The 14,267-nt window shown below is 44.6% G+C and overlaps 1 protein-coding gene across 1 annotated transcript in view; it reads left to right on the forward strand.

Moving 5' to 3' along the window:
- The window catches only part of gli3 (GLI family zinc finger 3), a 97,766-nt gene that overhangs the window by 44,003 nt on the left and 39,496 nt on the right, over positions 1–14,267 (forward strand). Inside the window, exon 4 of the mRNA XM_084939645.1 lies at positions 8,471–8,576. Within this exon, the coding sequence (XP_084795771.1) occupies positions 8,471–8,576 (106 nt within the window). The remainder of the gene's footprint in view (positions 1–8,470; positions 8,577–14,267) is intronic.

The raw sequence follows: 14,267 nt of genomic DNA on the forward strand, positions 1-14,267 counted from the left end.
CTGGATAAGTGGTTATGAAAATGGATGATTAGTTAGATTTAATTCACATGTTCTAGCCGCTGGTTTCACAGCATGAAAAATGCATGAAAATTAACTCACGTTGGCTTTCGACTTGCCAGCTTGTTTTCATTCCCAGGGCGTTAGATACCTTGCAGTCAAAGCTGCCGGCATATCACAAATATGCATGGTGGCCCGTGGCCTCGGTGCCAGGTTTATGTCAGTAGTGAGACAGTTCTCATGTCCAGCTCATCACATACACTATATTTAGCACGTTCTTCTTGAGAGTGTTCCATTAAAACGTATGTGAAAGTATAATTTTTCCATGAGCAGAAAAAGTATTTTGAAGAGGCAGGTTTAAACACGCAGCGTTATCTCCTGGCATCCAGCAATAAGTCAAGACACAGGTGCCACAGGACTGCTACGCATTTCTTTGACACCAGCATTTATATAATATCATGGATTTGAGGGATTATTGAGGAAGAAGAACATTGAAAAGATTCCAGGTCATGTTTTGAAAAAAATGAAGTGGAACAGAGTGTTTTGCGGTTAAGTAATGTGATGCATTTTGTCTGCTCATACTTAAAGCTCTCTCAGATTGTATTTCCCACTTTAAGTCACATTATCGGGCTTTTCTCACTCACTGTGAGGGATTAATTCTCTTAATCAAGATCCAGAGGTGAACTAACATCAACAATGGCTACCAGCAAATGCATTTAGCGAACAAACTACATTAACATTGCTTGCTGCGGTCAGTGGCCTCTCAGCGTGAGTCAAAATTGAATAGTCGTCCATTTTCCCCAGGCGGCGGCGTCCAGTCTGTGTGTTATTAGAATGCAGGTGTGTTAACCTCGCAGTCACTGTCACACAGCCACATGCAGTTTTGGTATCACCTGCATATAGAGGCCTGAGGATGTGATGTGACACTGAACCGCATAGAGGGTCAGACTGTCCTGATAGCCTGATGCAGCATGGACAGTCGTGAACACACTCTCTAATACGACCTCGGCTTGTATCAGAGTAGTTTATCTTGCATTTTCTCTAATACAGGCATTTAAATGCATCAGTGGACTCTTTTCTAAATAAAGATCTCAAAAAATTCCAAGCCCAGTATTGAGCTTGAATTTGAGTGGAATAAATCATGCAGCTGAAGCAAAATAAATGTAGCCAAGTCCTGCTGAGTTAACCTGAGGTTTAAATCGACTCCCTTTTATCTGAGTCGTCATTGTTTGGAAAAAAGGAGATCAAGGACCAGACAGATGCAAGAGATACAGAGAAGGAGGTGGAGGGAGAGAGAGGTGTAGTGTGGAGTTTTAGCTGGTAAACTGCTGCGTCTTTTCTCAGCCGAGTCGGGAGAGGAGGCTGGAGGGTGGGGTAGGGCAGAGAGGGTGCGGGAGTGAGGGGAGAGGGCCAACGCATAGCTCTTTGTTCTACTCCCGGGCTTATCCCAATCTGGAGAAATTCGGGAAATGTAAGAGATAGATGGCTGCTCCAGAGAGGCCCCGTGAAATAACCTTACTAGGATACAGGGGAAGAGAAAAAAAGAGGGTGCATTGCTGAGGTTGGGTAGTGCTGGGGGCCCCTGGCAGAGATGTGTGCGTGCTTAGCTCCACTCTCTAGCATTAAAAAAGTCCTTAGATTGGAGTGCAATTTGTTAAGATTACGACTCTGGTTCGTAAATGTTTTGCACATGTGGAGCTCTGCTGAGTTATTTGTGTAACTTATGTCTAAATGTCCTGCAATTGGATACATATTTTAATGGGTAGTCATCTGTAAATCCTCTAAAAATTTGAGATAAAGTCTGGCAGGGAATTGTTGCATGTCCTGCAGGTGGTGTATGAGCAAAGTAAACCCCTGGAGGGAAAAAATAAAAAGATCCAGTACTTAACAAATAAATAATCTGTTTGAACATTAAGTCTCAGAGCAAATATGCACAGACTTGCGGGCACTGACTGACTTGTTCAGTCGACGTCTGACAGCGAGTAGCGATGGAATGTGTGCTCAAACAGAAAGCCTGTTATCGTGCAGACGTCTCTCTCTTTCACGCTCGTGTTCGGTTCTCTGCCTTGTTTTTCTTTTCCGCTGTGTTAATTGCTTTTTACCAAAAGAAAGACTGCTTGTGTTTAATGGTGTGAGAGCAACTGAGCAAGAGAGACAGAGAAAGCACGAACAGAAGAGAAGATAAAAAAAAAATCTATTGACTTACAGAGGAAGGGCAGAGTGTGATCTGCCAGCCTCGTACATATGATGAATGGCAGAGAGATTGGCAAGCCAACACTTAACATTTTTCTTTTATTTAACCTCTCTGCTTTCTTTCTTCTGCCTCATTCTCACTGTTGGTCTTTGCTGAATAAAGGCTTGTTTTTATCTTTCTCTATTCTCGTGCCCGAGCATTACATACAGCGGAGAAAGCTCTGCACAGCACGAACATTAGGCTAATTTATACAGCGGTAATTAGGCCATTAGACCTGAAACAATCTGGGACCTGTAATTAAGCAAAGCGCTCCAAAAGTCAACAGCAACTCCCATTGAGCTTAGCTAAACAGTCTCCAAAAGTGTTATTTACATGTCCAAACAGCTTGAGGTCTCAGTGTAAGCAAACATGATGAGAGGCGGGGTGTGAAAGGATTGATCACAGGGGGAATTTAGAGGCAGCTTCCAAACTATGTCTGCTGATAGTCTGTTGAAGGCTCTTTTTTTTTTCAATCTCCATCTCCTGCCGGCCTGATAATGATGAGAGGCTCAGCGTCACATCTCTGGAAGCAAGTGTGATCAGAAGTGTTAAACGCACCAATCATGTAATAGTTCGAGCAGACTCTGAGTACTCACGGTAAAGCTTGTCTGCAGATATGCCATAAAGAGGAAAATATGGTCTAATACTCTTACAATTTTATATATTGGAAGCAGGGTTCGAAAATAACACCTGGCAAGCACCAAATGTCGCAAGTAAATCTTGTAAGGTTAGCTTAGTTAAAACAATACTAAGAGTCTCTGTGATGATATCGATTACAGGTTCGGCCCTGTATTCAACAAACCCTGTTCCTGCTCTGTGTCTGTGCAAAAAAAAAAAAAAAGAGTCAGTGAGTCTTTTAGGGTCTGCTTGCAATCAAACAGTGAGTGCAAGGGTCCCCGTGGACATCCGGATGGATGCCTAATTTTTGTGACCGTACAGACTCATCCACCCAAAAGTTCAAGCAGACTTTTAAGAAAAAGTATAAGAGGAACGTGGTGTCTCCAGCTGTATGTGTCCATGTGCTGCATAATCAGAGCTTGAGGAGCACACCATGAAAGAAGCTGGAGGTGGAGATGGGGTTGCAAAGTGGCTTGCAGATATGCAGCAACTGTAGGCAGGCTTAAATAGCATCGAAATAGCATCTGATCGACCAATCTGTCAGGAATGTTGCTGAGCTGGACTTTGTCGACTGATTTATTAGCAATAAAATTCCATTGAATTTTGAGCTCGCGACTTGTTAACCGTTGACCAATACATTAGAATAATTTTGCTTCACAGCCTCTCCTTTTAAAGACATTTATTTTAAATAAATAAATGAAAAAAAGTTAATTGTACATATAAACGTATACATGCAAACAAACATATAAGCTTAGCACAGATGTAAGGAAATGCATTTCTGCAAACCCACAAATGCATTTTCCTGTGCTCAGTTTATTTCAAAAAGTAAAAAGCTAAGAGTTAACCACAGCTATTGTAGCAGTTCCTAATATGGGGACTTTTGTGGGGTTACGCTATTAGACAAATCAGTTATAGATGACTTTATTCCATAAAAATATGGAATGGAAGAAAGCTGGAAAAACAGCTGTACAAAGACCTGACCACTGTAGTTTCTCCTTTAAACACATTCATTTCCTTTAGCTTGAAAAGTTATTCAAATGGACCAATCGAAGAAAGCACTGTCTGGGTTTCACATCATCTATTTCTAGAAGTCACAATGTAGCAGGAGTGAGTATAACACTCTCTGTCTTCTTTTCCACTTGTACTTACTTCCAGAAAGGAGCGGCACACACGTGCGCTATTAAACGTGCAAATACACAAAGTCTTGAGCATCTTTGACGCGCTGCAAAGTGTTGCAGAGTTGAGTTCTAACTGTGGGCCCTGCTGCAGACGAGCATGCCTGAACAGTGAGATCACGAGCGAGGAAAGAGGTGGCATAATGAAATCTGGCACTCGCGGCCCCGGCACAGGCTTCATATGTTCCACATTAGCAATTCACAAACCTCTGGAGCAGGCCCCAGCAGCCCTTTTCTCACTCCGCCTTAGTCGCTTATGACAAACTGTCACTGGCTCTTTGTGCTCTCGCAGTGGAGCGTCGATGAGAAGTGCAGCGTTTATGGTGGAGTGTTTCGTCCTCGGCTGCGGGTGACACTCTGTGCGAGCAGAGTCAGTGAACCCTCACCGCGGGAGAGGAGGAGCCCAGGTTTTTGCCGTCAAGACAATAAACTCACAATGCTGAGTTGACAACAAAAGAGCAACAAGGGGAAATTGTTTGTATTATCAACACCCAAATCAGAATTGCAAGTGACAGCTCAAATTCTGCAAAAGTATCAGCTCGCACTCGTTCCGGAGCACGTTTAAGACGCTTTGTGCCAAAGCTTCCACTATGAAAGGAGATTAACCAATAAGGATATTGCAAATGATGTGCTTTAGGCTTTATCCTCCCCTCGTCCTCACCCCCACCCCCCACCCCCCACCCCATTCTTTTGAAATTATTCAAGTGTCCAATAAAGGACAAGTCAATTACCATCCTCTCTTTAATGAGGTGGAAGCTGGCTTTTGGTCCTGAGTAACAGAGTGTTTGTGTGAATTAGAATTAATGAGCCTGGTCAAAGTTTGCTTCTAATTGCCCTTTCATTAAGACCCATTTGTGATCATGTCTTAATACCTTCCATCCTTTCTCCTAAAAGACTGAAAAAAGAGGGGGGCAAAACAAAAATGAACACTGCTGCTCTGAAAAGTTGCACAGAGGTCATTAAAATGTTTGAGAGGAGCTCTGAAGAGCTAATGAATTAGTTGAAAGTTATGAAAGATGCTACTACAAAAAGTTCCTGATTCTCAGTATTTGATTGGCTGACATACTTTAAAAACATAATTAACTTAACTATACGTAACCGGGAGAAAAACCGTTAGGATTACATTTTCTTTAGGAATGCTCGAGCGGCCGTGGTGTGTGCGGCCGCAGTGGGAAGGTAAAAACTGTGACATGTGTTTTGGCTTCCCGTGTGCCTTCCAGCTGTATTCTGTATTAGACAAAGAGAATACCCGGAATATCCAGAGAAGCAGGGGCAATTTAGTTTGGGAGTAAACAGTAAGGAGTCCCTACAGGAAACACTGGAGATAGATTGCAGGATGGAGGCTCTCCCCTCTTTTTCTCTGCTCTCTGTTCTTCGTGACTGTATACATTCCCTGTAGTGACACGGGTCGGTTTGCCTTGCTAATGGGGAGCTGTGCTCGGTGTAAAAGAGGTGGCAGGCTCTATTTAGATAGGGCCGTGGTAAAGTAAACTTCAGACTTGGATTTAAATAAACCTCAGCGGAATGGTTTGCCATGCTGTAAAGTCATGGGCAGCAGAAAGAGTAGGAAGGAAGGGAGGGAAGGAGTGAGAAAAAGGCTCTTGTTTCAGTACAGGGCTTTGCTGAGTGAGTGGCTCCAGAGACATAAACAAAAGGGGGATCTGGGTAATTCAACGAGGAGCGGCGGATGTAGGAATGAAGGTGTACGTTGCAGCGGTGAAGGGGAGGAGTATTTAAATTGATAGCACATTTTTTTAACCTCAGTAGCTGTCTGTTATTGCACAACATGACAGAGGCTATAATAAAGTTCCTGCTATGTGGGCAGGGATGAGTAAGATTAGAGAACATGAAGCTTTTACTCCCATAGACGCTGGTAAACCTGATGCTTCATTTCCGAGTCTGACAGCCAAGGGCCGACAGCCCGGGAGTGGAGCTGTGGAGAGTAAACAAAGCAGATTCTGCCCTTGTCTACCAGCAGCCCATCCCTTCATCCCAGCATCCCCTCATCCCTCCCGCCCTCAGCAGCTCTGGAATCAGCTGAGGTGAGCCAAGCCAAAACTGAGTCATCAGGAGAGAACTATCAAACAGACAGAGACGGAGTGGTCAGATACTTGCCAGAGCTGCATGGAGGAGGCTTTTACCACTTATCTCTGCTATTGTGAAAAACAGGATGAAAACCCACAAGTGCTTTCTAGAAGTTTGCCTAAGTTTTCTCTTCACTTGTTGAACAAATTTTCTGTGAAACTGGAGAACTTTATAGCGTACTGTTATACAGCATGAGGCAGAAGTTGACTTATGACTTGGATTTAAGAGCTGTTTGGACAAGGGGTAAATATATATACAATTTCATCCTGAAGTCTGACTGGCATCCTTCTCACTCATCATTGCAGGGGTGCAAACTTTGCAACTTTGCCCTCAGTTTTAGCAACTTTCTTTTCTTAAAAAACAACTTGTGCGTCTCCACAGATGAACCACCCCATTAGAGCACGTCTCTCTCAGACTGCAGGCTTAAGTGTGGTTTCTAGTGGATTTAAAAGTAGAATGGGAGGTAGAGCCATCAGCTTTCAGGCCCCTCTTCTGTGGAGCCGTCTCCCAGTTTGGCTTGAAGCTTTCCTTTTTGTTAAAGCATGCCATTATGGGCTGGATCAGGTGACCCTAGACTGCTTGGGCCTTCCCATGACGCACTTCTTCACTCACCTCTAGTCCTGTCTCCCTTCCCTCACTCCTAAACGTTCACGTCAGATGGCTGCCTCTCCCTGAGCCTGCTTCTGGTTGAGCTTTCTTCCTTCCCACTGTTGGGAATAGTGCTTGCTCAAAGGGTATTGTCTGATTGTTGGGGTTTCTCTATGTTATTGTAGGGTTTTTACCTTACACTATAGAGCACCTTGAGTCTCACATTGAGATGACTGTTGTTCTGATTTGGAGCCAGATATAGAAAAATGATTGGAACTGAACGGAAAGCCTTGCTCTCCTGCTGCAGACAGACTAAAGCTCCAGCTTGTTTGTGTTGATCATCACTGAAGCTCTGGAGCTTCCCAGAAAAAAAAGATCTTTGACACTTAGTTTAGGATTTAGATTTTTCTCTCACTCAGTTTCTGCTGCTTCGTTTCTCTTATTAAGACTCAATACATTGCATTGCTGTAAGCCTAAGCAAAACTAAAGTGACCACCTCTCAATTGTAGCTGTTGCCCCAAGCTGGCAGTGATCAACCCAGTAAATAAATAAGCCATGAGGTAAGCAGAGACCCGAGATCAACACCTGGTGTATTGCCCAACAATGCAGCTGAATCTGTCATGGCTCAACACTTGCGGAGCTGTTGGGCACCTCACCGTTTGGCAATGTGCCCTTTTGGCTCACGCTTCCAAATGTTTACAACCATAAAAAATAAATAAATAAATAAAAAAAAAAAAAAAAAAAAAATATATATATATATATATATATATATATATATATATATATATATATATATATATATATATATATATATATATATATATAGCTAGCAGCCTCAGAGACTTGCTGCGTGACGTTATACAGATGTTGACACATGCTTAGCCTCGGGGGGATGATAATGCAACTTGGCACTGGTCTCAGTAACATAGGTAATAAAGTGGCTAATGTTCTAGCAGTGAGATGCAGTTAATCCGTGCACAATGGTCATTTGCTGTTTCTGCCTTGATATACACACTTTAACCTAACGTGTGAAAACTTAAGCAGGCACCTTTTGGTTGCTTGTTTCGACTCGTCCAACAGTGAGTGCACGGTTGCGACACACAAATTCAGCTTCAAGTTACAACTATATAACAACGAGTGCAAGTCAGGGTTTGACGATGAGTGCGTACGTGTGCAAAGTCAGCCTGGTTGCGGCACAGCAGTTTCAATTTCTGCTGTAAAAATAAAATAGAGAGGGTAAAAATAAAGAAAAGGCTTGAAAACTCATGTAATACAAATATTTTAATGTTTTATCTGGAGTGGGGGGGCGGGGGGGAGTGAAAGAAGCCTCTGGATTCTCTGTGATAAAACACCAAGATGGAAAAGGATGTTTTTGTTTCCCATTTTGTTCGTTTCAGTGGTTGTACTCAAATGTTATCCTTTGTACAAAACCATATTATGCTTGGCACGGCGAGAAATGTGCCATTTGGCTGCTTTTCCTAGTCTTATTTATCCCTGTTTATTTTGAGGTCTCTCAGCCTTGAGACATGTACAAAGACTTCCTCAGCTAACATTTTTCGAGCGGTGCAGCTTTTAGCTCGGCGCGTTTAATGAGGTCTCATTTGGGTGGGTCCGCTGAAAGATAGCCATCAACCACTGCCTTTCATTACTGCTGCTATTTAGATTAGCCGAGGAGGGAATGGATCCACTTGCAGACGTATTTTAGGAGAACTGGGACTTTTATAAACTGTAAAGAAAAACAGCTCATGTTTCTTATCTTTTCTGTCCCGCACAGCTGCTCCACAGTTCTTCCCCACCTTCCACCCTCCTGTGCCAATCGACGACAGACATACCCAGGGACGGTACATCTACGATCCTTCGCCTGTGCCCCCTCTTCACGTGTAAGTGTCTCGCACTCAAGCACAAAACCACAGACTTCAATTTTGCTGATCATAACACAGGAGAACACATTTGACTCAGCCGCATGGTCCGCTACTAGCGGCTTCGAAACTTCCTTCCGCCTGTGGGCGTGGAGCATCCTCCTCATGGGTGCTGGGGCGCCTCTCTTTGCCTTTTCAGGATCAAAGGCCACGGCCCCGTACGTGCGCAACATGATCCGCATGTCAGAGACACGCAAATGAACATGTGTCAGAGACAGGGAAATGAGAGCAGGGCGAGGGAAGCCTGGGAGCGTGCAATTCTCATAAGAGCAGTGATCAAGCCCTGTCAAGAGAAGGAAGCAATGCCGCTGCTGACATCTACCCATCTCTGACAGACACAGATGAGCTCCTGACACATGAACTGTGTACAAGTAACCACCCTGCCTCTTCCAATCGCATTTGTGTGCATTCGATTCATTTTGAAGCGAAGTAAAAGCGAGGCCATCTCTGCTCTCCAGTGGTAAGTTATTATAAACAGGGTAACTCTTATTGCTTTAGTCTGCCCCTGTGGAGTGGGTCCGATGGTGCCGGCCAGGTCAGCAGAGAACTTCAAAGTGCTCAGCTAGCTCGCTCGCATGCACAAATTGCTCCTTTCTCCTCACTATTAGTCACTACCTTCTCTTCTACTCTCTCGGTCATTTGTATTCTTTGCATCCAAACAGTGCAGGAGTCCTCGTCCTTGTGGCGCTTGTTTCCTACCCGCCGACACGGAGGAAGCGATCAGCGTGCGACGAGGACAAATTGGATGGGGCAGCTACTTGGGCCGCATTATGTTTGATATTCTTCATCATTATCAACTCCCCCCTTTCTCCTCCTCAGGAGTCATATCTCTCCCTTGCTGATGTGCCACTAAGCGTAATGAATTTTTTATGTCCCCCCCACCCCCGTCTCCGGCCCACCCCACCTCTCAACCCCTCGTCTCCTGCTCAGAGGAGGGGGGGGGGGGGGTTCGAGGCGAGGAAATAAAAAAAACAAGGGGAGGTGATTGATGCCTCGTGTCACTGCAAACAAAATGGCAAATATAATTTAGCATTTAGCTTATGCGCAGATAATGGGGCGAACACGCTCAGGCAACATAAGCTCAAACAAACAGCCGGGCTTGTTATCCGTCAGGAGCGCTTTGGTACGAAGCGGAGCAGCAGGTTAGGGAGGAGGAGAAAAATGAGGAAGCAGGCGGGGGTGGGGGGGTTAGAAGGACAACACGGAGCTGAAGAATTGAATTAAGGGGGAGAAGTTACGCAGCAACGGTGTCTTCAGTCACTCTGTCCGGACGGGAGTTATCTGCGCGCTTGGTTTGCTGTCACTGGAGACACGGCCATGCTCCTGCCACGCTACTTAGGGCCTGTTTATCCAAACCATTAGGCGTGGAGCTGTTTAATATGACACGCTGCGCTGAGGGAAACTATTTGTCATGATTATAAAACAGCTGTTGAGTGGCCAGCCTTATTTAAATAAAGTCTTGTGAGTTCACTGTCATGCGCATTATCTGCGGGCCCTACGTGGGTTTCAGAATTTGTTCTCATCTACTTTGGATTCTTTTGCACAGGGAAGCAGCAATATTGCCTGCTTGATTAAAAAAGCAGCCCTGAATTCCTTGGTGGGAAGATGCGCTCATCACTTGTGGTATTACAGCTGCGTCCAACCACCTGATGGCAAATTGGAGTTAATTACACTCCCAGATTTCAGGTTTTGAGCGAGTTTCAGCAACTAAACTTTACGACTGTGAAACTACCGCCAAAGCGTAAATCTCTGCCAGGATTTAAGCGATGCATTCTGCTCGGTAATGCTGCTTGTAGGCAGCCCACGCGAGGCAGTCAACGTATAGCTGTCGCTCGGGGGAAATGGAGGACAGGAGGCGGCTTATGGAGAAATATTGAATTGTTTTAAGACAAGTTCTCCTCGGTGAGCAGAATTAATCGTTATTAGCCCCCTCAAAGATATGCCTAAGTACACAGGGACTATTATTGCAGTACTTCCCCATGCAACCTCTCATTAGGGCCTGTAATTACAGTTGGGTTGGCCCTGCGGCAGTTCCATCAATCCAGCCGGCTTCCCCCCGCCATGCACACAAGCGAGCCACCACCGGGCATCCGTGGCCAGAGAAAAACACCACGAGCGCCCGGCAGCTTGTTTCCTCTGTGCCACAATGACACATACACCATCCGTACGTGGCAAATGAACAGAATCATATCCTATTACTGTGAAGGGCCTAATTGAAACGTGTTTATTTATGGCCCTCGTTTTCAGACGAGGAGCGGGCGTTAGCAGCGCAGCTAACGGGCTCCAGTGATATGAGGCGGTGGAATTAAATTAAAAGCTCATAAAATGAAATATGCTCCGTATTAGCTGTTTGACACTTAATTTGCCTTCAAATGAGCAGAGGAAATCACAAATTAACTGTCCTTTGTTTTTTTTCTCTCCCCCCTCTTTACCTCACCGCCCCTATTAGGCAAGGGAGAGTGCAATTACAGACAGAGGCTAATCGTTTAGTTTATGAATTCTTGTGGGGAAGGTACCAATGTGCCATTCAATATTAACGCCTCGGGGTCAGGAGAGGAGGCGGGGGGGGGGGGGGGGGGGGGATTTCTCTTTACTGAGAAATTTATATTCACGTGCAAGAACAGCACTTAACAAGAGTTTCAACAATCTCAGTCTGAGTTGAAGCTAATCCCAACAACCAACAAGAAGCGTTTAACAGGTTTCTTTCTTTTTTATCTGAAGTAACCTAAACTTTACTGTCCTGCACTGATCCGGGATCAGCTGGAGTCTTTTCCTCCTTTAAACTTGGCCAGTTTTCTGTGTGTCTGTGTGTGTCTCTGGTCTGGAACCAGCTTAACTCCAGACTTAGCAAAGAGAGAAAGAGTCTTTCCTGCCTAAATAAACACATTGATCTGTGAAGAGCAGGCTCTCCATGGGAGCTTTGGTCCCCTTTGTGCTGGTTTGGCTTAATGGGAGTTTGGTGGTGGGGTGGGGGGTGTGGGGGTGAGGCCAGCTCCAACAGAAGAGACCACTCCTTTCATTCCAGCTTTATTGCCTGACCACGGTACACAGAAAAACAAAACAGCCCTCTCATGCAGCTCAACTCAGCTCTGGGTCACCCGGAGACCGTGCAGAACAAACAGAGGTATTCGTCACAAGTCAATTATCGGCATCAGAATTTACTCTGGAGTCCCGGGCCCTCGTGCTGTGAATGGGGGGCCACTAAAACGACAAAACATTCTTAGGGGATAAGCAATTGACTCACAACCTTTCGCTCATTTACCGTATGTGGATTTAAAAAAGAATTAGTCAAGCCAGCGGAGTCAATTAAAGAGTCTATAAAGCTGTAAAAGTAAACGAGCACTCTAAAGAGATTTTTTTCATGAAAGGTTTTCTTTGTGGTAACTATTACTTTAAATTGCTTTCCCTTCCTATAAAGTAAAACATGCATATATATTCCCCACTGTATACATCCAAGCCCCCCAAAAAATGCTAAATTAGCTCAGATGCTGTCAGTTTTCTCTATTCTCAAGATATTAACAGATCTTAAGGACTCATGTGTCTCATAAATAAAGTAAAGCGGTTTATTTTTCTCTATATGTGGAGTTAGGGTACAGGTGGGGGGCTTTGTGGGTGTGTTTCCGTGTTCCCAGCCTGTGTGGTTATTTCATTCATGACCAGTGTTTGTTCAGCTGGCCGAGCTGACTAGAAGGTATTCTGGAGGACCGGGGAGGGTGTGGGGGGAGAGTTGTGGCACATCTCTGTCATCACAACAAAACCTCAGCTCAGAAACAATGAAGCAGGGAGGAATTAATTGGCTCCAGGGCTGCGTGAGCTGTTGCTTCTCAAGCTTTGTTTCATTTAAACACGGCACCAACTTGACTGAGTCACCTTGTTCCCCTCTAAATCCAATCAGCTCAGAAGTAAAACGCAAGAGTTCGGGCGCATCGCCCCTTACGCACTTCTTCCTCCCCGCTGTCCTCACTGAGCGGTTTTTGTTGTTTTCTTTAAGATGTGCGCCGAGTTCCTTTTGTTATTTACATAAACTGTTGTCAGAGCGCCCAATCTGCTCACGGAGGAGCCGAGTGTTGCTTTGCATAAAGACCACGGCCTTATCTCAACACCTCCTTCCAGACGGCATGAGAGCGAGCATCGCAATACGTTGCACACACACACACAGACACACAGATGTGCACACAAGCAGCATAACAATAACACAATAAACAATAAAAAGACAAAAAAGGACCTGGTGTATCTTTTCTAGAAGCTGGTGGAAACAGAGCGTTTCTTCAGCGGCTACTTACAGTGCGATTTGAGGCCTCGTTTAATCATTAAAATGTTATTTTCAGCCACTTTCTAAAAATACAGTCCAGATTTTCTACAGAAAAATAATATATGTAAAGATTTTTTTATGATTATTCACTTTTGAATCTGTTTTCAACTAACATAGAATGAGAAGGGTAGCCATAAATTGCATCCGGTGTAAATGACCGCTCCACCATCACATCTGATAATCTCCATCCAGATGTGCTTCTGTCACCAGGAAGCAGTGGCTGAAAGATGAAGGCTGCTTTTTCATCTTCCTCTCTTAACTGTCCAAAAAACCCATTCTGTGTGACTTCATAGGTCACCCCTTTCTGGTGGAATCACCGATACCGCCCCGCCCCCTTCCTTAGTCCCCCCACCCCCCACACATGCACACAACCCCCCCACCCCCACCCCCACCCCTTCTTTAATACTTTCTCTGTGGAGTAAGTCGGGGGGACAGGCGGTCACGCAGTAGCTGGCTTCATGATTAATGGTGTTTATTCTTGACAGAAGGCTCCTTTATTTATCTGCATTGCAGTTTCACTGATACTATCAGTCACCTGAATGAAAAATATTCAGTCATACCAATTTTGCAGTATAATTGAGTAGAGTCACTTCCTTTCAGTCCCCCCCCCACCACTCCACCCCTTGCTCTCTTTCTCCCACTCTATCTGGCAGCCTTATCATCGCCACAGTAATTTTCGCGCTGCGTTGTTTGATATGGAGAGGCTGGCTTTAGCCGTATTTGACATAAAGCCTCTTCAATTTTCACAGGAGGGGGAGAAAAAAAAGAGCAGGGGAAGAAAGAAAGTTGTGCGCCACTCTGTGAAAATGTGCACGAAAGGAGGAAAATACCCCCCTCTTTTTTCCCCTTTTTTTTCTGAGGCAATTTCAGGATTTAGAGAGAAAGGAGATAAATGCCTAAGCAGAAATGTGGGCAGATTGAAGTTACAGTATATCAATTTTTTTTGTAATACACTAGTTTCAGAACCCTAAATGGGCAGTGTAGCCTCCCTCCCATCCCCTCCTTCACCCTGTGCACAGGACCGTGATATTTTGAAGGCACCTGTGTAGTTTGAGAATGATGGATCCAGCAGGTTGAGAGAAAAAAAAAAGAGGGGGGGGAAAAAACGAGTTTGGCACAGCAGATATTTGACAAGGCCTGTAAAGGTTTTAGGGTTGAGTCATTACTTGTGGAGATCTGTTAAGACATGTTCCAAAACTCTACTTACCAGGCTAGGATTACTTATGCTGGGGCCACTGCTGCCAGGGCTGCTGCTGCTGCTGCTGCTGTGTGTATATTTGTATGTCTCCCTGGTTATTAAATATCACGTGCATTTCTTTTAAATGTTTTTAATCCTCTTT

Source organism: Perissodus microlepis, chromosome 9 (genome assembly GCF_051167445.1).
Source record: "Perissodus microlepis isolate ML-2025 ecotype Zambia chromosome 9, ASM5116744v1, whole genome shotgun sequence".
NCBI lineage: Eukaryota > Metazoa > Chordata > Actinopteri > Cichliformes > Cichlidae > Perissodus > Perissodus microlepis.